This window comes from Cyprinodon tularosa, unplaced genomic scaffold (assembly GCF_016077235.1).
Source record: "Cyprinodon tularosa strain WSP-4 unplaced genomic scaffold, ASM1607723v1 ctg427, whole genome shotgun sequence".
NCBI classification, from domain to species: domain Eukaryota; kingdom Metazoa; phylum Chordata; class Actinopteri; order Cyprinodontiformes; family Cyprinodontidae; genus Cyprinodon; species Cyprinodon tularosa.
In genome coordinates, this window is record NW_024039149.1 from 368,980 (window position 1) to 391,227 (window position 22,248).

The 22,248-nt window shown below is 39.3% G+C and overlaps 1 protein-coding gene across 1 annotated transcript in view; it reads right to left on the reverse strand.

Moving 5' to 3' along the window:
* Window positions 1-7,807: 7,807 nt before the first annotated feature.
* The window catches only part of mllt3 (MLLT3 super elongation complex subunit), a 102,346-nt gene continuing 87,905 nt past the window's right edge, over window positions 7,808-22,248 (reverse strand). Inside the window, exons 8-13 of the mRNA XM_038299369.1 lie at window positions 16,912-16,981; window positions 12,612-12,744; window positions 11,314-11,410; window positions 11,164-11,232; window positions 10,912-10,983; window positions 7,808-8,814 (exon numbers count right to left, since the gene is read on the reverse strand). Coding sequence (XP_038155297.1) covers window positions 8,683-8,814; window positions 10,912-10,983; window positions 11,164-11,232; window positions 11,314-11,410; window positions 12,612-12,744; window positions 16,912-16,981 — 573 coding nt within the window. The 3' untranslated portion in view covers window positions 7,808-8,682. The remainder of the gene's footprint in view (window positions 8,815-10,911; window positions 10,984-11,163; window positions 11,233-11,313; window positions 11,411-12,611; window positions 12,745-16,911; window positions 16,982-22,248) is intronic.

Genomic DNA, 22,248 nt, shown 5'->3' on the forward strand with positions numbered 1-22,248 from the left:
TTTCTAGAACCTCAAAGGCCCTTAAAGAACAGCCGGTGTAATTTCTGTACAGTGAAAGTTGTGGCTTGAATCAAACGTCCTCTGATCCAGTGAGTTTCCCCTTCCTATTAAAATCCAAAAAGCTTCAAACATTTGCTATTTGTTTCCACAGCAAAGATCTTTGTCGGTGTCACCATTATTTTGCCAGTTATGCTGCTATAGGCTTATGCTGCTGGAGGACATGGGGACCACTGTTTGTTATTTCCTCTCTATTCTCAAATTCTGCTATAATTGAAGTTCAACCCCTAACTTTATGCTGTTTCTTCACAGTAGCATCTTCTGTTTCTGTTTAGCTGTTACACCATCATCTGGACATCTGCTGTCATCACCTTCCATTATAGATGATAGAGTTGTGCCTATTTTCAGTGTTTAGTCCTGTTTTCTCTTTATATATATATATATATTGGCTTAGCTGTCACTGTGACTAACAGGATGTTCTCCCCTTCATCCTTTTTAACTTGAAAACAGGCTCAGAGTTCATCTGCTAAACCGTTTCCTGGACAGAGTCACCCGTAGACGTACTTTACCGTTACCTTCTCCAATATAGAAATAATTTTTTAGATCAGTGCTTCCATCTCCTTGAAGCCCAGTCTCTTAGGGTCTCTGGGGTTTTTCCTGGTGTGAATGAGGTTCCTGTCGCAGAGAGGATCTTTGCTGGTGGCCGACCCATGTTGCTGCCAACCTGAGATCGTTTCACTTGCCTGTTTCTAAGGAGGCGAATGATCGTCTCTCTTTGCCGGATGATTACCCCTGATGATATTCCAGCCATTACATTTCTTTAACGTGGACTCTGTTATTGTTCCAGACAACCAGTGAACATCAGTTCAATCTTCATGGAAAGGTTCTCACCTGTATGCAGCACTTTGCAAGCCTGGTTTATACTCAGAAACCAGGTCGTCTGCAGAGTGTCTGCGTCTTTCCGCAGACACTCTGCTGCACCTCCCCAAAGGGGTTCATCCATTAATTGTATGTTCTGATTCTCCTCTTTTCTACACTAATTTTTTCATTATTATGGAGCCTAGGCGGAAGTTCAACTGAATAAACTGATTACTCGCCTTCATCCACGTGAGGCACAAGCTAATTAGCTTTGAACCACACCTCCACGAAAGCATCCAAACTTTATCTAAAAAGGTCTCCAATCCACATCTCTGCTACCCAAAACGCAGGTAGCGGTTGCGCTGTGTCTGACTTCGGTTCAGATGAACCTGACTCAACTCTCCTCCACCATCGTAGCTAAAGCTTCATCAGTGTCATTCCTCCCAGACTCTTCCAGGCTGGTTATCCTCCTGGTGCAGTGTGTCGCAGGTATGATGCAGACATTTTTGATTTATGCCCAGTATTGAAGCGTGGCCTGAGGTATGTTATTCCACGCCACAACGCCAGAGGGACAATCAGGAACTAGATGTGGGTCAGAGAATATAGATTTGACCAATCAGAGGCCTCTTTTCTGCGGCACTGTCTACGGTCACCTACAATTTTGGAGAGGAGCAGCAGAATGTCTGCGGAACATTCTACCTGCTTGGCTTCAGGTACTTAGAGATTTACTTCTATAAAGAAACCCCACATTCATATCTTCAGGTAACACAGAGTACATGTCAGACTTAATAATATTACTTTAGCGATAGTTTCAAGGTGTTACTTTATTGTATATCTCGTACCGTGTCTTTCGGTTGTGCTGTTCTTTTTGCATCTCGTTACAGGTGATGAAGCAGACTGAAAATGTTTTGTCATTATCTCCTTTCTGTCTCTTCTGTCTTTCATCTTTTCTTCTTCTGTTTTTCTGCTCTACGTACATTGCAGTGTCCATATAAACTGTAAAACTCCCTGCATAATTATAATAAAGCAATTTATATGCATGAAACAAGTGGAGCAATATGGCGATTGCCGTATTGCTCCACTTGTGAAAGTAAAATCTGTTGGGCTCTTTTTGGCATCAAGACAATTATTCTTATTGCCACATTGCCAGACAGGACACTGTTTAAAAAAAAAAAAAAAAAGAATGTCTGCGGAAGGGGGGGGCATATTTGCGTTTACTGCGACACACGCAGACGGTTTCTGAGCGTAACCCAGGCTTTACTGTGTTCCCAGTCTCATCTAAACCGGTCCGGCAGAAGAGGTTTCTTCCTAATGGGGAGTTTTTCCTCTCCACTGTCGCTTCATGCTTGCTCATCATGGACAGGTTCTCTCAACCTGTGTTTATCCAAGCTGGACTTCCATTTTCCAGGTTCCAGATCCAGTAGCTCATACAGTCCACTGGATCTCCCCATAAAGCTCAGCAGACCATCTCTCCAACCAGCAGTCTACAGACTGACCAACTTCATCTATCTCCACTCCACCACCAGTTTCAGGCCTGGGGTGGGGTGGGGGTGGGGGGGAACAGCTCTATTCTTTACTACTGTTCATGCAAATCAAAACAAAATTCAGCGCTAATGTTTCCTGCCGAGGTCTGAGCGCCAAAGACAAAAGTAAATGTATCAATAAAATTCTCCTAATCGTCTTTTCTTTCGCTGTAAGTTTTTCAGATTGAACTAAAGTGAGGTGATAATAATGAAGATCTGTAGTCCTGGAAGTCCTGAAAACATAAAACCTGGACCAGGGAGGAAAAAAAAAAAAAAAGACATGTAGTTTAAACATTTTGAATGTTTGATTAGTGCATTTAAAGGGGGGTTAAGGGTGCATGCTTGGTGCTTACCTGAAGCTCCTGTGCAAATGGAAAACGTAGGAAAAGTGCTGGTGGAGCAGTTTGCTTTCAGACGGCTCTGGGAAGTGAGACTTTTCATGGTTCTCCAGCTTTAATGACTTCCTCCAGGAGCTTTCTGACTGGCTTCCAGAGACGCTGCGGGAGGGCAGCCTTTGTCCCCGGCCTTGGCCTTGTGCCAGGGTCACAATCAACGTCTCTGTGTCTCTTCAGTCGGGGATTACTTCTCCTTTTATTCTAGGAAATGGTATTTGGAAGCTACAACAGGATGTCCTGCTGGCTCGGCTGGACTGGGAACCATTTCTCCGCCCTCCTGCAAACCCTTAAGATCTGTTCGCTTTGCCTTTATTCCCATAAAGTGCTTCAGTTAAACCAAAAGTAATTTCTTTTAAAACCACTTTAGAGTACCATCTGGTTCCTGAAGGTGGAACTTTTTCTAGATAGCTTGCTAAATATGAGGCTTTGTGTCTAATTTATTAGAATATTTTGCAGTTTTAAGCTCAAATTAATCCGTTACTCTTGTCTAGAGCCACAGGAACTTGCTGGAAACTAAATACGAAAGTTGGATTTTTTATTTTGTGAATAAAGCCAAACATTTAGGTGGAAAACTAATCTACTGAAAGTTATCTTCCACATTTATAAATCCGGCCTTTGCTCAGGTGCTGGAAGAAAAAAGCTCGTTTACAGCAATATGGGGAAAATGTTTAAATCCTGAAATAACTTTATTAAACGGACAAAGGAGAAAGATTTCTATCAGAAGATGATCTGTAAATGTCCATAGATTTAATATCTTAATAATATTAATAATAAAAGACAAACAATATGAATAACTTTTTCTATATTTTTTCCAGCAACAGATACTTAAAAAAGTAAACTCAATAACATGCAACAGAATGTTGATACACGAAAAACGTAAACTTTTACACTACCGTTTAACAGTTTGGGGTCACCCAAACAATTTAGTTTTTTCCTGAAAAGTCATACTTATTCACCACCATATGTTGTGAAATGAATAGAAAATAGAGTCAAGACATTGACAAGGTTAGAAATAATGATTTGTATTTGAAATAAGATTTTTTTTTTTACATCAAACTTTGCTTTCGTCAAAGAATCCCCCATTTGCAGCAATTCCAGCATTGCATACCTTTGGCATTCTAGCTGTTCATTTGTTGAGGTAATCTGGAGAAATTGCCCCCCACGCTTCTAGAAGCAGCTCCCACCAGTTGGATTGGTTGGATGGGCACTTCTAGCGTCCCATACGGTCAAGCTGCTCCCACAGCAGCTCAATGGGGTTCAGATCTGGTGACTGCGCTGGCCACTCCATTACCCATAGAATACCAGCTGCACAATTTGGAGGTGTGTGTAGGGTCATTGTCCTGTTGTAGGATGAAATTGTCTCCAATCAAGCGCTGTCCACTGGGTTGCAAAATGGAGTGATAGCCTTCCTTATTCAGAATCCCTTTTACCCTGTACAAATCTCCCACCTTACCAGCACCAAAGCAACCCCAGACCATCACATTACCTCCACCGTGCTTAACAGATGGCGTCAGGCATTCTTCCAGCATCTTTTCATTTGTTCTGCGTCTCACAAACGTTCTTCTTTGTGATCCAAACACCTCAAGCTTGGATTCATCCGTCCACAACACCTCTTTCCAGTCTTCCTCTATCCAATGTCTGTGTTCTTTTGCCCATCTTAATCTTTTTATTTTATTGGCCAGTCTCAGATATGGCTTTTTCTTTGCCACTCTGCCCTGAAGCCCAGAATCCGGCAGCCGCCTCTTCACTGTAGATGTTGACACTGGTGTTTTGCAGGTACTATTTAATAAAGATGCCAGTTGGGGACCTGTGAGGCGTCTGTTTCTCAAACTAGAGACTCTAATGTACTTATCTTCTTGCTCAGTTGTGCAACGCGGCTTCCCACTTCTTTTTCTACTCTGGTTAGAGCCTGTTTGTTCTGTCCTCTGAAGGGAGCAGTACACACCGTTGTAGGAAATCTTCAATTTCTTAGCAATTTCTCGCCTGGAATAGCCTTTATTTCTAAGAACAACAATAGACTGTCGAGTTTCAGATGAAAGTTCTCTTTTTCTGGCCATTTTGAGCGTTTAATTGACCCCACAAATGTGATGCTCCAGAAACTGAATCTGCTCAAAGGAAGGTCAGTTTTGTAGCTTCTGTAATGAGCTAAACTGTTTTCAGATGTGTGAACATGATTGCACAAGGGTTTTCTAATCATCAATCAGCCTTCTGAGCCAATGAGCAAACACATTGTACCATTAGAACACTGGAGTGATAGTTGCTGGAAATGGGCCTATATACACCTATGTAGAAATTGCACCAAAAACCAGACATTTGCAGCTAGAATAGTCATTTACCACATTAGCAATGTATAGAGTGTATTTCTTTAAAGTTAAGTCTAGTTTAAAGTGATCTTCATTGAAAAGTACAGAGCTTTTCCTTCAAAAATAAGGACATTTCAATGTGACCCCAAACCTTTGAACAGTAGTGTATATAGCTATTGTTGTGGCCATTTATGCTAATTTTTTATGTTAGTTTTCTTCTTTTGGTATGTAAAATATATCTAAGTTAATTTAGAACCAAAATTTGTAATTTATTTTTTTAGATTTGGAATTGTTTAGATTAGGTTGTTAGTTGTTAGACCCTCCCATTAATTTGAGTAATTAAGAACAGCTGCTGCTGGTGGATTTTACCGTTTTGTAAAATGATTTTTTGACCACTTTTTAAGCGCTTCAAACATTAAATATCATTATTTCTTTCTACTCAGTTGCAAGACATCTTTAGTAATTAGTTTGCCTTTGCTTTTACGATAAATAAGCCAAGTAGGAAGTACATGCATAGCCAAAACCACCTGTTACCACCCACTGACTTTCTTGAAAAATTTGGAGCAGAAGGCTGCAATATTTTACATTCATACATAAATATTTAAATGTTCATTTTAAGAATTAAATTATATATTTATTGTTAAAATGAAAAAAAAAAAAGTCACATTGTGTTATTTTATGATACATCCATGTACGTCTCAGCAACTTGCGACCCCTCCACTTTGTGTTTTTGCGACCCTGTGGGGGGCCTCGACCCTCACTTTGGGAACCCCTGCTTTAGAGAGAGTCTCTGAAGGTTCATTAAATGAGACTAGAGGCAAAAACATGACTGATGAAAAGCTTTAAATAAGGTGTTTGATTTTCAGTTTTGATTGTTTTCTGGTGTTTCTTTTTAAATTGTCAGTCTCTATTGGTTTTTTATAGGGATGCAGGATATAATCGGCCCCCTATCGGTATCGGCCTTAAAACTGAATATCGGACATCGGCCACCCCACCGATATTTAACCCGATATTTGATCAGCTTCTGAGTTTCTAAAGTCTAAAAAAAGAAAAAATACTACTTCTTCCTCAAAAACTTCTTTTTTACAGACTTAAAAACTTCTAAAGACGAGGGAAAAAATATTGATCCATTAAAATATCCCAATATCTTCATATGCTGATATATTGCCATTTAAAAACACCATATCAATCTCTTTTACTAATGAAATATTGCTATATGTCATCGTTATGCTACGAAATCCCCCGAAAATTCACGAAATGTTGCCATATTTTTATATGTTGATATATTGACGCGGTATCGATCTATTTTACTAACAAAATCTCACAAGAATTTGCAAAATATCACGAGAGTTTGTAACAGAACGATGAAATTTAACGAGATTTTGAAAGTAAAATAGATCGATACCGCGTTTTTAAAAATCAATTTGATATCAGCATATGAAAATATATTTGAGTATATTATTTTTCAAAGTGTCAGAAATGGATAACAAAACTGCTTTTTTCAATGACTACTTATTTTTGTCCAGCTTTAACATCGGTATCGATATCGGTTATCGGCTACATGAGTTTGAAAATATCGGCATATCGGATATCGGCCAAAATCCCAATATTGTGCATCCCTAGTTTTTTACCTTAAAAAATTCAAATAATTGGTCAATCTCAATTTAAAAAGAAACCTTCAGTCAGTCTGTCCCATTTTTGTTTCCTTAAAAAAATTTACACACACAAAAAAAAATCGTTTTTCATAAGGAAAAAAATACTGGTCAAAGTCTATTATTAAAAATGTTTTAAATTTTTTATGGTGGTCAGTTTCTCAACAGTGATATTGTACCATCAGTGATGCAGTCGCACGACTCCCGATTGCCATAATTAAACATAGATACAAAAATAAATGAAGGATTTAATAATATAAAATTGAACACGTAACAAAAAACCCACTTGTAATAAATACACAAACACAAAACAATGACGTCAATAAAATGTATATCAAAAAAAAAAGTGGGTGAAAAATCATAAGTCAGCATAAATGCAAAAATAAAAGTGGAAGTTCAAATATATCTTATTTAAATGAATAATTGATCAATTGTTGAAGAAATATCTTATTTTTATTGTTTTATCACATTTAATGGCACAAATTCATATTATTAGCTATTTTTCCAATCAATTTTATATGATCAAGTCCTTCATTTATTTCTATATGTATTTTTAATTATGGCAGGATTGGTGCTCCATACCCCCACATGCTAAATAAGGGTTTCTAAAACCTACGTTCCAAGATGAACTCTGAGTTTCTTTTACAGTTATCTCAATATTTCAGTTTGTAGCATATTTGCTACATTAGGCCATTGTGCTAATGCTAAGTCCTAACAGCGCTGAAAAGAAACAAGGACTAATTTTCTTTAGTAAACTGAGTTAATTTGTTTAAGAGTTTTCACTAATCTTCATAAAAACATGCTGGGATATAAATGGCAGGTTATTGTTGACTAAAATGTAACTAATATCCGTTTTTAAAATTTAATGTTATTCATTTTCCATTGATAATATTTACTAGTTTTATTATCGTCACTTTTGAACATTATGCATCTTTTTGCAAATATGTTTTGCTCAATAGTTAAAGTAGTGATTTAATCTTGCGTCGACCTAAAAGGCCAAAAACATTTTAATATATAAATGTATGTACATTTATACTGAATAGAAAAAAACCTGTCGGTGCAAATCAATGAAAAGCATGTTTGTTTTTCTGCACATCATACAAAACATTTATTTTTTCCCCAAAAATACAGAAGAAAAGCCAAAGAAAGAGCGCCGGGATGAGAAAAAAGACCCTCCTCCTCATCTTCAGTTAATCGAGCAGGCAAATGTAAGACGATCCCGTTTGAAAACAAAAGCTAAACTTTTAAAATAAATAAAAATGAATGTTTTTTTTTTCCTCACAGCCATTCCTGTGCTGATGTCTAGACGGCATGAAGGGAGTTTCTCCTCCCTTTCTTCCTACTTCCTGGATGGAAGAAAGTCTCTAACGAGCGATAAATGACGAGGATTTCAACACAGACCCAGAGGATGGAATATTCCAGAAGTACCTGCTGCAGCAGAGGATTCCTATACTTAACATAAGTAAAAACATTTGTTTGGACATTTTTCTGGTTTGTTTCTTAGCCATAAATTCAATAAGCTTCTGAAAAACTTTTACTTTGAATGATTTAAATGAGCTGCTGGGGGGGGGGGATCGGAGCTGCAGAGACGATTCGCTCAGTTTCTCAGAGTCGACTCGGCTGCAGAAACAAGCGGTAGTTTCCTGACCTCGTCAGAAATTCCTGCCCCTCCAAGTGCTTCCGCAGTCTCATCCTCGTCCTGAACTCGCACGTGTCTCCGAAATCAACTCAATAAATAAGACGTTAGCGTTGTAAGGCAATGCTGAGCAAACGTTTGGTGAACATTCACGCTCCTCCGCTCGGGGTTCAAGACCTTCCAGGTGATCTCCTGATGGACGGGGCTCGGCCTCCTCGGGGCCGCTCGGCGCGCCGCGCTCAGTGGAGGAGGAACGCAAACCTCTGGTTTCCTTCGGGAGGAGTCAAAGGTCGTAGCAGCACGGCCCCGCCCCGCACCTCAGGACAGTCCCGACGTTTCCAGGTAACTCTGCAGCTTCCGAACCGTGCTTCTGTCCAAGGAGCAGAGGTCAAAGTCAAAAGTAGTGTTGGTGATGTGGAAGTGCCCCGTCTCCTCGATGAGGTTCACGATCTGGAAAACCACAAGAAACAGCAGCTGAGCGCAGCAGGACTTGGTCGTTATTTTAACCGACCTGGAAGCCGATTGGCCGCTCACAAGAGGTGGAGAAAGTACTAAAATATCATACTCAAGTAAAAGTACCAATACTTGGATAAAATATTACTCAAGTACAAGTAAAATTACCCATCAGAAAAATTACTCAAGTAAAAGTAATAAGTAGCTAATTTAAAATGTATTTTAAGTAAAAGTTACTTAGTTACATTTAAAAAAAACAACTGTTGAACGGGGCAGGGGATCTCTCCCATGTAGTGAAAATAGTTCAAGGAGTCATAAATCCAAAACTATTATATAGATGAAAGTGCGCATTCAGCGTCTGCTGAATGCGCACTTCCGATAATGCAAGCGTAGAAGAAGAAATGTGCTGTTTACCTGTGCAAAGAAAGAAACAATGAAAGAAAAATGTCTGAGGACTTCAGTGTTGAGGAAGAGCATGAGTTCTTTGCTGAGCTGAATGCGCACTTTCATCTGGTTTGGTTCCGTAGACTCGTGAACGCGCTTTTAGGAAATCCTATACACTACTGTTTATGCTCTAAAAACATTCTAAATGACTTCGTTTCGAGTAAATTATGGATGCTACCCACTCAGGACACTTGGAATACATTGGACGAGCAGTATGGAGGAATATTGACACGTTTTTTGTGGACTTTTTTGGACCTTTCTGCCTCGGGCGCCATAGACCTCCATTATTTGAATGTCAGCAGGCAGCAAGAAGCCTCCCAGATCTCCAGATGCATTTGAGATATCAAAAAAGTACTCCAGAGTTTTGTTCAGCATGGGGGTGAGTAGAAAATGAAGGCTAATCATGTTTTGGGTGTACTATTCCTTTAACATAAACGGTTATAATGCAAATCGAGGCTAAATCACGTGTTTTGACTCCATAAATAACCAAAGTAGAACTAAAATCTCAGTGTCAGGGACATTTCAGAAAAATAAAAGCAAAATAGTGCAATACTCTGATGGCAGGCTGGGCGTTTAATGTCTAATGATAAAACACGTCAAAGCAGAAGTCGATGTTTCAGCTAGCATTTCTAGTGAAACGTTCTCTGAACCGTCGTCGCTCTCCTGATCCACCTCCATCTCGTTCCCAACCTCCTACAGAAAGACTTGGCGCCTGGTAGCCTAGATCTACATGCTGATCACGTCACTCGCTGTAGTGCTTCCGGGTCCGATTTTTTGTCTTCCTTTTGGTTTTCCAAATTTTTTTTATACTCAGTAACGGATTGGATTTGTAATGTAATGAAATACAATACTTCACTCAAAACGTAATCAAGTAAAATTTAAATTACCGATTTTAAAAACTACTTGAAAAATACAAAATACACAAAATACAGTAACTTGATTAAATGTATTTAGTTTCTTTCCACCTCTGCCGGTCACACTTTCTAACAAGGAACCCGGAATAGAAAGGTTTCCCTCCTTAAGCCTGATTTATGCTCAGAAACCAGGTCGTCTGCATGTGTGTCGCAGTTAATGCAGACAGTGCCGCAGACAGGAGGCCTCTGATTGGTCAATTCTACATCCGCTCTACCATGCGTATTTCCTGTTTAGTACCCAACAGGAGAAACTCAGGCTGTAGCGCCGCTGTAGCTACCAGATCTGCTCAGGTCCTGCATGTCCGAGCCTGGTCCACACTTTCCTGTGTTCTTCTGAAGAACATACTTGAAAAACGGCCATAGTGCTAAAAGATTCATCTCAGAGGTGCCTTTTCAAGCTCCACAATGTATTGAATAAATACAAATATTTTAAATAACACTTTTAGATTTTTTAGCACAATAAAAGCATCCTCTTTAAAACCCCCCAAATTGTACTATAAATAAGAGTAATCAGAGTAAAGCAGATTGTTATGTACACCGCAGTAATTTATTGATTAAGCTGCATAACATCCTCCTTTTTGGTGCTATAGAAATGGTCACCCTAGTCCAGTACCAGACGTGGCTTCTGTCTACTGGCTTCTGCTCAGACGTAACAATGTGAGATTCAGATTACATTTTTTTAATCTCTGTAAATCAGAGAGGCATAAATCGGCTAAAAACAGGATCCTCAGCTCACCTGCTGCAGTATGTGGCCTTCTCTGAGCGTCATCAGCCTCTTGTGCAGCTCTACCAACTCATCCAGATACGCCTGGAAAAACAGCCGCATGGGGTGAGCTTCATAGCCACATGGTTTACACAATCAGGCAGAAAAAAAAACAAGACGAATAAAAGGGAAGAAGTTGTCCTGGACTGGCTGGAAACCAGCGCCTGTCCTCCACCGCTACAGGATAACAACAGCCGGCGAGAGATTCCCGAGCCCCGACTTTACCTTGTCACAGTCGATGTTTTCGTTCTTATCCTGCTTGCTCTGTTTGACGGGGCTCTTCACCTCCAGAATCTGTCAGAGGGCAGAGCAGAAACGTTTCAGAGCTGCACATCTCCTGGGTTAAAGCGTCTATAGAGCTGCGTGATGGTGTACCTGGTTACTGGTGGTCTTTATTAACGCCGGAGCCTCTTTGCGGGGGCGGGGTGAGGGGGAGGAGCCGTCACTCTCGCTGCCGTCACTTAAACTCACCCTAAGGGAATGGAAGACAAGCAGAACGTGCAGACGTGAGTCAAGAAAGCATCTAGAAAACATCCCACTGCTAAGATGAGCAACCTGAATGTGTAACGCCTTCATCAGATGTGACCCTAAAGCGGTTTGAACCGGGACTGGTTGACCTGAGGAGTATCTGAGCTCCGTCCTACAGGATAAAAATGAAATGAGTCCAGTTTCCTGATATACAGGCAGAAAAAACAGTAAAGAGGCTCCCAAATAGGTCTGCTGTTTCGCTAACCAGAGGTGTCAAAAGTATTAATGTTTATTACTCCAATAGAAGTATAAATCCTACTGTTTAAAAACACTTTTGTAGAAGGTAAGCGCATCAACTTAAGATTTTTACTCAAATAAAAATGTATAGACCAGGGGTAACCTGGTCCTGACCTATGATGCATGTTGCTGCAGCGACAGTCGTAGTTACATCAGAAAGATCTAATCCAGCTTTTATAGTCAACTGTAGTGTTTGCTCCACTAAGACCATAGATTGAGCCAATAATAGCCCTTCTCCACTGGCCTAAAAACCAGTTTAAACCCGGGAACAGCGGGCTTTTAGTGGCAGTGGGAACAGCTCACTGACGCTTGTCTATCCGGGTCAAACGACTCGGCAAGCGACCCGCGTTAAAATCGCCTCGGCTCTGATCGGCATGCTGTGGGAAGACCACAACCGGGTCGACCCGCTAATTTCCGAGATACAATTGAACGCAGCGTACGGACGTCAACACACAGCGCTAGACGCTTCTGATTTAACAAGCAGAAACAACTCGGTTTACATTCAATAAACATGGAGCAGCTCTGGTCAGAGGGATTCATTCAGATAATAGAGAGAAACAATAAAGCACACTGACTACGCCCTGGCTTCCTTCCATGTTCCTCTCCATTGTTTACGTCCCTGATTTCTGTCCCACTGTTGACATCAGCAATGCGTCACTAGACACGCAGCGGCGTGGGGGCAGAGACCATGCAGCTGCCAGCGAGGGGTTAGACGGGTAAGGGAACCAATGCTCATAGTTAGCGGGTCGTCCGATGTTGGAAAAAAACACGTTAACCTGCTATCTTCAGTGAGAAAGAGGCGTTAGGCCACACCCAGCAGGTGGAGGATGGGGGATGGAGGTAACCTTAGTCCAGTTGCAACTCCGCTTCACTGAGTCGACTTTTTGTTGAATGCACTTGTTACTAACCTGCGCTGGTGGTGCGGGAGCCGCGTCTGTGCCGGCCGCTCCGTGTCGGAGTCCTTGTCATCGACGTCCTCCGAGTCGTCATCATTGTCCTCAGACTGCAGGTCCTGCACCACAGACTGCAGCGGTCCGAGAACTGGACGTCAAACGGACAGGAAAACACAGAGAGAAGCTTTTCACTCATCTCATCATCGCTGATAAATAGAACAGCCTCCAAAAAAGTATTGAGTATTACTTAAATAGTTTGTGGAACTAATTAAAGTCTGGCTTTGGTCTCCAACATGGTCCCTCACAACCTTTCTTTAGTTTATTACACCAAAACCCTGTTAAAGTTTCTAGGTCAGGTTTAGATCTTTGAAAAGGATGTTGAACTTGGAAACCAGAAGATTATGGACACTGTTTAAGAAAAAAAAAAAAAGACAAAAAGGAAACCTCATCAGATATAAAACTAGAATCAACGTTACTTGTTTTAACCCCATTACGATTAGACCAGTTATTTCCACTATCTAAATGACGGAATAATTGAGGATCATTTTTCAAACACTGTCTTATTATAATTTCATATTAAAGCAAAGTCTATCACATTTGATACATGAGTTTTATTGACCTCTGCATCATAGTTGTGATGTCTTGAAAACCCTAACATACACAATCAGACACATGAAGTGAACAGAAAACGTATAAAAGATTATAGGGAAATGCCTAATGTATCAGAATTGATACAAATAATGGATCTAATTGAACTTCTCAAACTTTCTGACAAATGAAATAAAAAAAGACAATTTTGTATGACTACGACGGAGGCATAGGGCTAGGCTACAGATTTTATTTGATTTTTTTTTCAATTATGAAAATAAAGCCTTAACATAAAGTTGTAACATTACGAGAATAAAGCTGTAACATTACGAGAATAAAGCGGTAACATTACGAGCGGTAACATTACGAGAATAAAGCGGTAACATTACGAGCGGTAACATTACGAGAATAAAGCGGTAACATTACGAGAATAAAGCAGTAACATTACGAGAATAAAGCAGTAAAATTACGAGAATAAAGCAGTAACATTACGAGAACAAAGCCGTAACATTACTAAAATAAAGCTGTAACATTACGAGAATAAAGCGGTAACATTACGAGAATAAAGCGGTAACATTACGAGAATAAAGCGGTAACATTACGAGAATAAAGTGGTTACATTATGAGCATAAAGCGGTAACATTACGAGAATAAAGCAGTAACATTACGAGAATAAAGCAGTAACATTACGAGCGGTAACATTACGAGAATAAAGAGGTAACATTACGAGAATAAAGCAGTAACATTACGAGCATAAAGCGGTAACATTACGAGAATAAAGTGGTAACATTACGAGCGCTAACATTACGAGAATAAAAAGGTAACATTACGAGAATAAAGCAGTAACATTACGAGCATAAAGCGGTAACATTACGAGAATAAAGCGGTAACATTACGAGCGGTAACATTACGAGCATAAAGCGGTAACATTACGAGAATAAAGCAGTAACATTACGAGCGGTAACATTACGAGAATAAAGAGGTAACATTACGAGAATAAAGCAGTAACATTACGAGCGGTAACATTACGAGAATAAAGCGGTAACATTACGAGAATAAAGCAGTAACATTACGAGCATAAAGCGGTAACATTACGAGAATAAAGCGGTAACATTACGAGAATAAAGCAGTAACATTACGAGCGGTAACATTACGAGAATAAAGCAGTACAATTACGAGAATAAAGCAGTAACATTACGAGCGGTAACATTACGAGAATAAAGAGGTAACATTACGAGAATAAAGCAGTAACATTACGAGCGGTAACATTACGAGAATAAAGCGGTAACATTACGAGAATAAAGCAGTAACATTACGAGCATAAAGCGGTAACATTACGAGAATAAAGCGGTAACATTACGAGAATAAAGCAGTAACATTACGAGCGGTAACATTACGAGAATAAAGCAGTACAATTACGAGAATAAAGCAGTAACATTACGAGAATAAAGCAGTACAATTACGAGAATAAAGCGGTAACATTATGAGAATAAAGCAGTAACATTACGAGAATAAAGAGGTAACATTACGAGAATAAAGCTGTAACATTACGAGAATAAAGCGGTAACATTACGAGAATAAAGCGGTAACATTACGAGAATAAAGCAGTAACATTACGAGAATAAAGCTGTAACATTACGAGAATAAAGCGGTAACATTACGAGAATAAAGCGGTAACATTACGAGAATAAAGCGGTAACATTACGAGAATAAAGCGGTAACATTACGAGAATAAAGCTGTAACATTACGAGAATAAAGCTGTAACATTACGAGAATAAAGCCGTAACATTACGAGAATAAAGCTGTAACATTACGAGAATAAAGCAGTACAATTACGAGAATGAAGCAGTAACATTACGAGAACAAAGCCGTAACATTACGAGAATAAAGCTGTAACATTACGAGAATAAAGCGGTAACATTACGAGAATAAAGCGGTAACATTACGAGCATAAAGCGGTAACATTACGAGAATAAAGCGATAACATTACGAGAATAAAGCCGTAACATTACGAGAATAAAGCTGTAACATTACGAGAATAAAGCAGTACAATTACGAGAATGAAGCAGTAACATTATGAGAACAAAGCCGTAACATTACGAGAATAAAGCTGTAACATTACGAGAATAAAGCGGTAACATTACGAGAATAAAGCGGTAACATTACGAGCATAAAGCGGTAACATTACGAGAATAAAGCGATAACATTACGAGAATAAAGGGTTAACATTACGAGAATAAAGCAGTACAATTACGAGAATAAAGCGGTAACATTATGAGAATAAAGCAGTAACATTACAAGAATAAAGAGGTAACATTACGAAGATAAAGCTGTAACATTACGAGAATAAAGCGGTAACATTACGAGAATAAAGCAGTAACATTACGAGAATAAAGCTGTAACATTACGAGAATAAAGCTGTAACATTACGAGAATAAAGCGGTAACATTACGAGAATAAAGCGGTAACATTACGAGAATAAAGCTGTAACATTACGAGAATAAAGCCGTAACATTACGAGAATAAAGCCATAACATTACGAGAATAAAGCCGTACCATTACGAGAACAAAGCAGTACCATTACGAGAATAAAGCAGTAACATTATGAATATAAAGTAGTAGCATTACGAGAATAAATCAGTAACATTACGAGAATAAAGCAGTAACATTACGAGAATAAAGAAGTAACATTACGAGAATAAAGCCGTAACATTACGAGAATAAACTGTAACATTACGAGAATAAACCGTAACATTACGAGAATAAAGAAGTAACATTACGAGAATAAAGAAGTAACATTACGAGAATAAAGAAGTACCATTACGAGAATAAAGCCGTAACATTACAAGAATAAACCGTAACATTACGAGAATAAACCGTAACATTACGAGAATAAAGAAGTAACATTACGAGAAAAAAGCAGTAACTTTACGAGAATAAAGAAGTACCATTACGAGAATAAAGCCGTAACATTACAAGAATAAAGCCGTAACATTACGAGAATAAAGTCGTAAAATTATGAGAATTAAGTTTTAAAATAATGAAAACATTATACCCCAACCTGTTCAGAAAGATAGCTTTGAGAACCGATCAGCATTTAAAAAAAAAAAAATCTCCAGCCTGGCCCTTATACTCCGTCATAATGATAAATAATTTTTATCTTAAATGCAAAATGTTTACATATTTTAACAACTTTGGTATAGTTACTGCTCTAAGCGGGTCTCTCTGTCAGCTAAAGGCATGTCTTACAGTCTCAATACTACACATTAATCGATTTCTAAATCAGTTGACCATTATTTCAATAATCGATTAATCGTTTCAGCCCTAATTTATTCCAATAAAATATAACTTCCTGTATTTAAAGAATTTTTGAGAATAAGAACCTAACAGAAAGAACAAAAGAAAGTACTTGATAAATCACATTCAAATCTAATTTAACGATGGCTTATCACCAGGACGGGGAAACTTATTCCTACATTATCCTAAACCTCTGGACTGACCCATACATTATATTTAAAATGTTTAAATTGAGAGCAGGTGGAACCAAAGCTAATTTCTTTGTTTCGATGCATGGATGTATTTTACTGTGAGGAAAATATGTAAACTAAGTTTTAAATGGGGAATAAGTTGCAGATGTCGGTGGATCGGCACCAGATGAATAAAGTGGACCAAGATGCAGAAGGTTTTAGTGTAACCTTCTGTGAACGGCAGGAACAGGCAACTTACCTTGACGTTTGTGGTGTGTGGGAGTAAAGCCGGAGCTGGAGCTGGAGCTGGCAGGACTGGGCTGTTCAGACTGAGAACAAGGAAAGAAACAACTTTTAGACAGAAAAAATATAACAATAAACACATTGAACAAGAAAATAGGTTAAGGCTCTACTTGCAGCTTTTAAACTGGAAGACTTATAGTGTTCTTCTTATGGACTGGCTAAGTGTAAACATGAGAAACTCCAGTGTCTCTGTGACGCTAACTATATAGAAACCTGCTTCATTTATTGATCCCAGTTTCTAATGAACCGAGGGCCCAATTCACAACACAGATAATCGCAAGACACTTTATAGAGACAAATCAACCAGATCATCCAGTCAGATTGAATCAAAGTTTTCTATCAAAGGAAAACCAGTTGATTGCATCGACTCATTGACTCGAAGGTAATCCATCACACCAAGTCAGGACATCCCTATCAAACACAGAGCAGAACCAGAACCGAACTGTCCCCTAACTGCAGGAACGGACAGTTCAGCTTTGCTCTGCTGATCATAACCTCTCCAAACTGCAGATTGGTGCTGCTCAGGTGTCACTTCTAGTTCTACGCTCACCAGAGTCTGTTCACATCTGTTTTCACACCATCATATGATCAGGTTGTTGATCAAAACCGGGCCTGATCCCTGTGAGTCTGTCCAGGGGTGGATTTAGGAAAACAGAGCCATTCTCCAGATAGAGAAATGTTAATAGAATAGACATCCATTATCTGTTCTAGGTTGTGTCCCTCTCTTCTTGTTTTCCTCTCTATGTTTTGTACTCAGCTGACTTTTCATGCTGTCTCTAAAGGAATGAAAGATTTTTTCCAAGCACTAAGCTCACTTAGCTGATTGCTCCTTCCTGTGTTTCCAAAAAGGCCAAAGTAAATAACCCAGTCCTTCTTTTCACTGTAGACAAGCCATGATCTGCTTATCTGTTCTCCGTTTTTCATTTGGATGAAATAATAGCTGCATGAATCATGACAGCAGACAAGATAGAGGAGAGCAGGAGGCGGGGTTACCAATCTACTTGCTCTGGAGAGCAGAGTTCGCTGCTTTTAGATGTTGTCTCCAAAGTCTCCAGTAGCAAAAAAAAGTCTCTAGATTTGGCGCTAGGAGCTTTTTAGAAATCAGAGTGCTAGAGGGGTCTGAAAAGTCGCTAAAGATAGCGACTAAAGCGCTAAGTTGGCAACACTGCTCTTTGCGTCGTTTGTTTTCAAATGGTTTGCTGCTGTCTGTTTGGACCTTTCTGAACATGTGCAGCAAATGGACTGATCCAGTATTGTCTAATGATAGTAGTATTGCCTAATTAGGCAATACTAGCCCTGGCTGCTGCAGATGGGCTAACGTTAGCCCTGGCTGCTGCAGACGGGCTAACGTTAGCCCTGGCTGCTGCAGACGGGCTAACGTTAGCCATGGCTGCTGCAGACGGTCCAACGTTAGCCATGGCTGCTGCAGACGGTCCAACGTTAGCCCTGGCTGCTGCAGACGGGCTAACGTTAGCCATGGCTGCTGCAGACGGTCCAACGTTAGCCCTGGCTGCTGCAGACGGGCTAAAATTTGCCCTGGCTGTTGCAGACGGGCTAACGTTAGCCCTGGCTGCTGGAGACGGGCTAACGTTATCCCTGGCTGCGGGAGACGGGCTAACGTTAGCCCTGGCTGCTGGAGACGGGCTAACGTTAGCCCTGGCTGCTGGAGACGGGCTAACGTTATCCCTGGCTGCGGGAGACGGGCTAACGTTAGCCCTGGCTGCTGGAGACGGGCTAACGTTAGCCCTGGCTGCTGGAGACGGGCTAACGTTATCCCTGGCTGCGGGAGACGGGCTAACGTTAGCCCTGGCTCAGAGGTTCGCTGGTTGCCGCGGTTCTCTCAACTTCGGAATTTTGTTTTAAATTACCCACTAAGTCAATAAATGAGCCATATAGTGAAGCTATAATGTTCTCGCCTTAAATGATCTTAAAACGTACTTTTATAGAATGACGGCAACAGAAAAGAGAACTTTTAACTTAATACTCTGAGCTCTGTGAGCGCTAACCTGGAAGCTGCTGCTGCCCCAGTGCATGCTGGGACAGCTGTCAATCTCAAGAATGGACAAGTCTGCTGTGATGCATGCTGGGTAAAGAGGGAGGGGCCAGAACAACATCCGGGGACTTTGTCCGTTCTCAGTCTGCTGTTCTTGTGAATTGGAATAGTATTAGGGCTGAGGATGGTGACGGAATATTAAAAAACGGCCATTTTCTTTGTGGTTGGACTCAATGCTGCCCCAACTTTTTGTCCACAACTTACCAAAATAATTTTTCAAGATGATGCAAAGTTAAATTTGACACTGTAACCATAAGTTATAAAACTAAGAACTAAGGAACTAAACTAAGGAAGTTATCATCCAGAATTGGACAAAAATGTTCCTTTAATAGGGTAGAGCAGTAAAGCTTCTGACCTAAACATTTTTTCCTGTATTACTTTGACATTTATAATTTTAGTAGTTTTAAAATGCTACTTTAACACTTTTACTGTAGTAAAGAGCTGAAGTTGATCCTCTAACATCTACAAAAGTCTTTTTAAACAGTAGGATTTCTCATCCTCAGACCAGATTTAGATCCCAGAGATCAAACCTGAACTCAGCGTCAGTATAAACCTGAGCTGTCCCAGAAGAGAAAGTGCTGAACAGCGACCTCCAGCTGACAGATGAGAGGACCGGAGCAGCGTGAGGACAAAAGGCTTCAGCGGCTGTCACCTCCTGCCAACAAGCAACACACAGCTGGCCTGTTGGATTATGGGACAGCTTCTTCAGCGCGCCGTAAATCTTAGTACCACTCCTTTTTAGGGCTTCTGTCCTGCTGCGCTCCGGCCCATTGAAGCGGCTCTCTTAACTGGCTATAAATAGTGCCATGAAAGTTTGCAGAGTTCAGTCCGGCCTTTCTTCTCAACTATGCAACAATTTGGACAGTTGAATAGAGAGAAATGCTAACGTATATGTATATCTCTATAGATGCACCGATCCACTTTTCATCATTTCCCATACTCTAATCCGGATACCTGCTGATCCTGACAGCCGTTTATCTTTAATGTTCTCATCATTACTTTTGATTTATTGAGAGACCGTCAAACATAAAGTGTGGTACAAATAAATCCCAAAAGGAAACTTCATAAGGTCAGAAAAGGAAGTCATAGAAACAGTAAATCAGGTTAACAGGACTAAAAACAAACAGATCAACAGTAAAGGCTCAAACTGACTGGATTTAATGAATCAAAGACAGATGATCAAAGGGAAACTTCCTGCTGTCCAAGTGCTTTTTTTTTATTTATTTTTGTTTAGCAAACTGAAACTAATTATAGAAACAGACTGAATAGATCCGATCTAGAATTTTCTCCAATATCGGAACAGATACCGATGTCAAGATCGGATCTGTGTATCGCAGACGGACGGATCTTTTCAGTTTAAGGTTTTTCTTCAATCAAAGATTTTTTGCTTCAATTCTTTTTTCCCCCCGAAATTTATTTTATTTTCTATTTGTATTCAAATGTTAAAATATCTCACTTTCAAAAAGCACTTATCAGTTTCAGATTTTTTTGTAAGATTCAAAATAATTTTTTTCTCCATTTCAAAAGAAAAAAAACAACATTTTTTTTTAAAAAACTTTATTGCCCCGTTTTAGCACAACAGACTTTAGGCTAACATGCATTCCAGTTCATAAAAATATTTACACCCTAGAGAGAAATATTTACGTGCTTGTTCTTGTTGCAAAGGAATAAATCACCATATTGTTTGAAATGAAAAAAAGGTGGTCATACTGATGTTTTTAGTTAATTTGGGTCTTTATAAACCGTTTCGCAGAGATGGCAAAAGTACTTACTTTCCGTACTTGAGTAAAAGTACAGATACTTGTGTTAAAAAATACTCTGGTAAAAGTGGAAGTAATGATTAAACTTCTTTACTCAAGTAAAAGTAACAAAGTACAGGCTTATAAATTTACTTAAAGTATAAAAGTAAAAGTAGAAACCACTTTTTTCATGCCGTTGCCTACATTTTAAATGGATGTCTGCCAATAGGACTAAAACATATTTATATATATATATATATATATATATATATATATATATATATATATATATATATATATATATATATATATATATATATATATATGACTGACAGAGACTGGGACTCCAGCTTAATAAGATTCTGACTCATTAGCAAGATATAAATTCAATTGTGATTTTGTGAGAATTCACAGACCCAGTTTCTCTTTTTTAATCTTGTCATTAACATTTGGAATCTGCATGTATGTGTGCATGCTCAAACATGGCAACAAAACAAGAAAAAATAGGATAATATATGACTTACTTAACAGTTATTAACGAAGTTCCCCATACTTTTAGAGTTGCAACTAACAGATGGCAGCAGCGTATACGAAATGAACTGACAGCTAGTAAAGCTTTGAACATAGAGTGCTAATAAAGGGTAATGTCCATTTTTACAATTTAAGTGCTATAAAAGTTGTAGAAATTACAAATTCAATGTGTATTGTATTACTTTTTTTTTATTAATATGAAAAATAGACAATAGCCAAAGAAGCTGGCCAACCACCTTAATCAAACTAAACAAAAACTATATCACATTGGTGAAAAGTCTGGAACAAAAAAGGCTTTTCATTGAGAGCAGGAGCTCAAAGTTAAAGAAAAATCTGAGCGAGAGAACGCAAGTGATCAAATGTACAGTATAGCTCAAGGTCTGTGTGTGCTTGATGTTGGGTGAACATCCAAGTCCCAAAACATGTGGAAAAACTTCTAAGGCAACATAACAAACAGAATCTTTTTTTAGCATCTGTGTTAGTGTGTGTGTGTGGGTATCAGTGTAAATGTGTGTTTGCATGATACAGAGAAAGAATCCCAAACTACCAGAAATCTCTGTTTAGCTTCAAAAGAAGCTGGTTCTCAAAGTTCATGGCATCAACACGGGCCCTTTTTGGTGTAAAAATCAGGCCTGCAGTGCTGAACAGTCTCTCGCAGGCAGCAGAGGCAGGTAATGCCGTGTTAAGCCTCAATGACAGGTGGCATACTGCTGGGAAAGACTTCAGTACATCCATTGTATCACCTGGGCACCCCAGGTACATTTCCAGCTGTTTGGTATTTTCTTGGGAACTAGAGTGCTTGAGTGCTGAAAAAAAGTCCTCCTCCTCCGAGGAATGGGACATATCACCTTCATTCACCACAACTTGTTCCTTCAGGTGACTTTTGATGTAGTCAAGGCCTATGAAACACAAAATCAAATTGGATGTCAACACTCTAAGACGGTTTATAACATTATTTTGAACAAAAAAT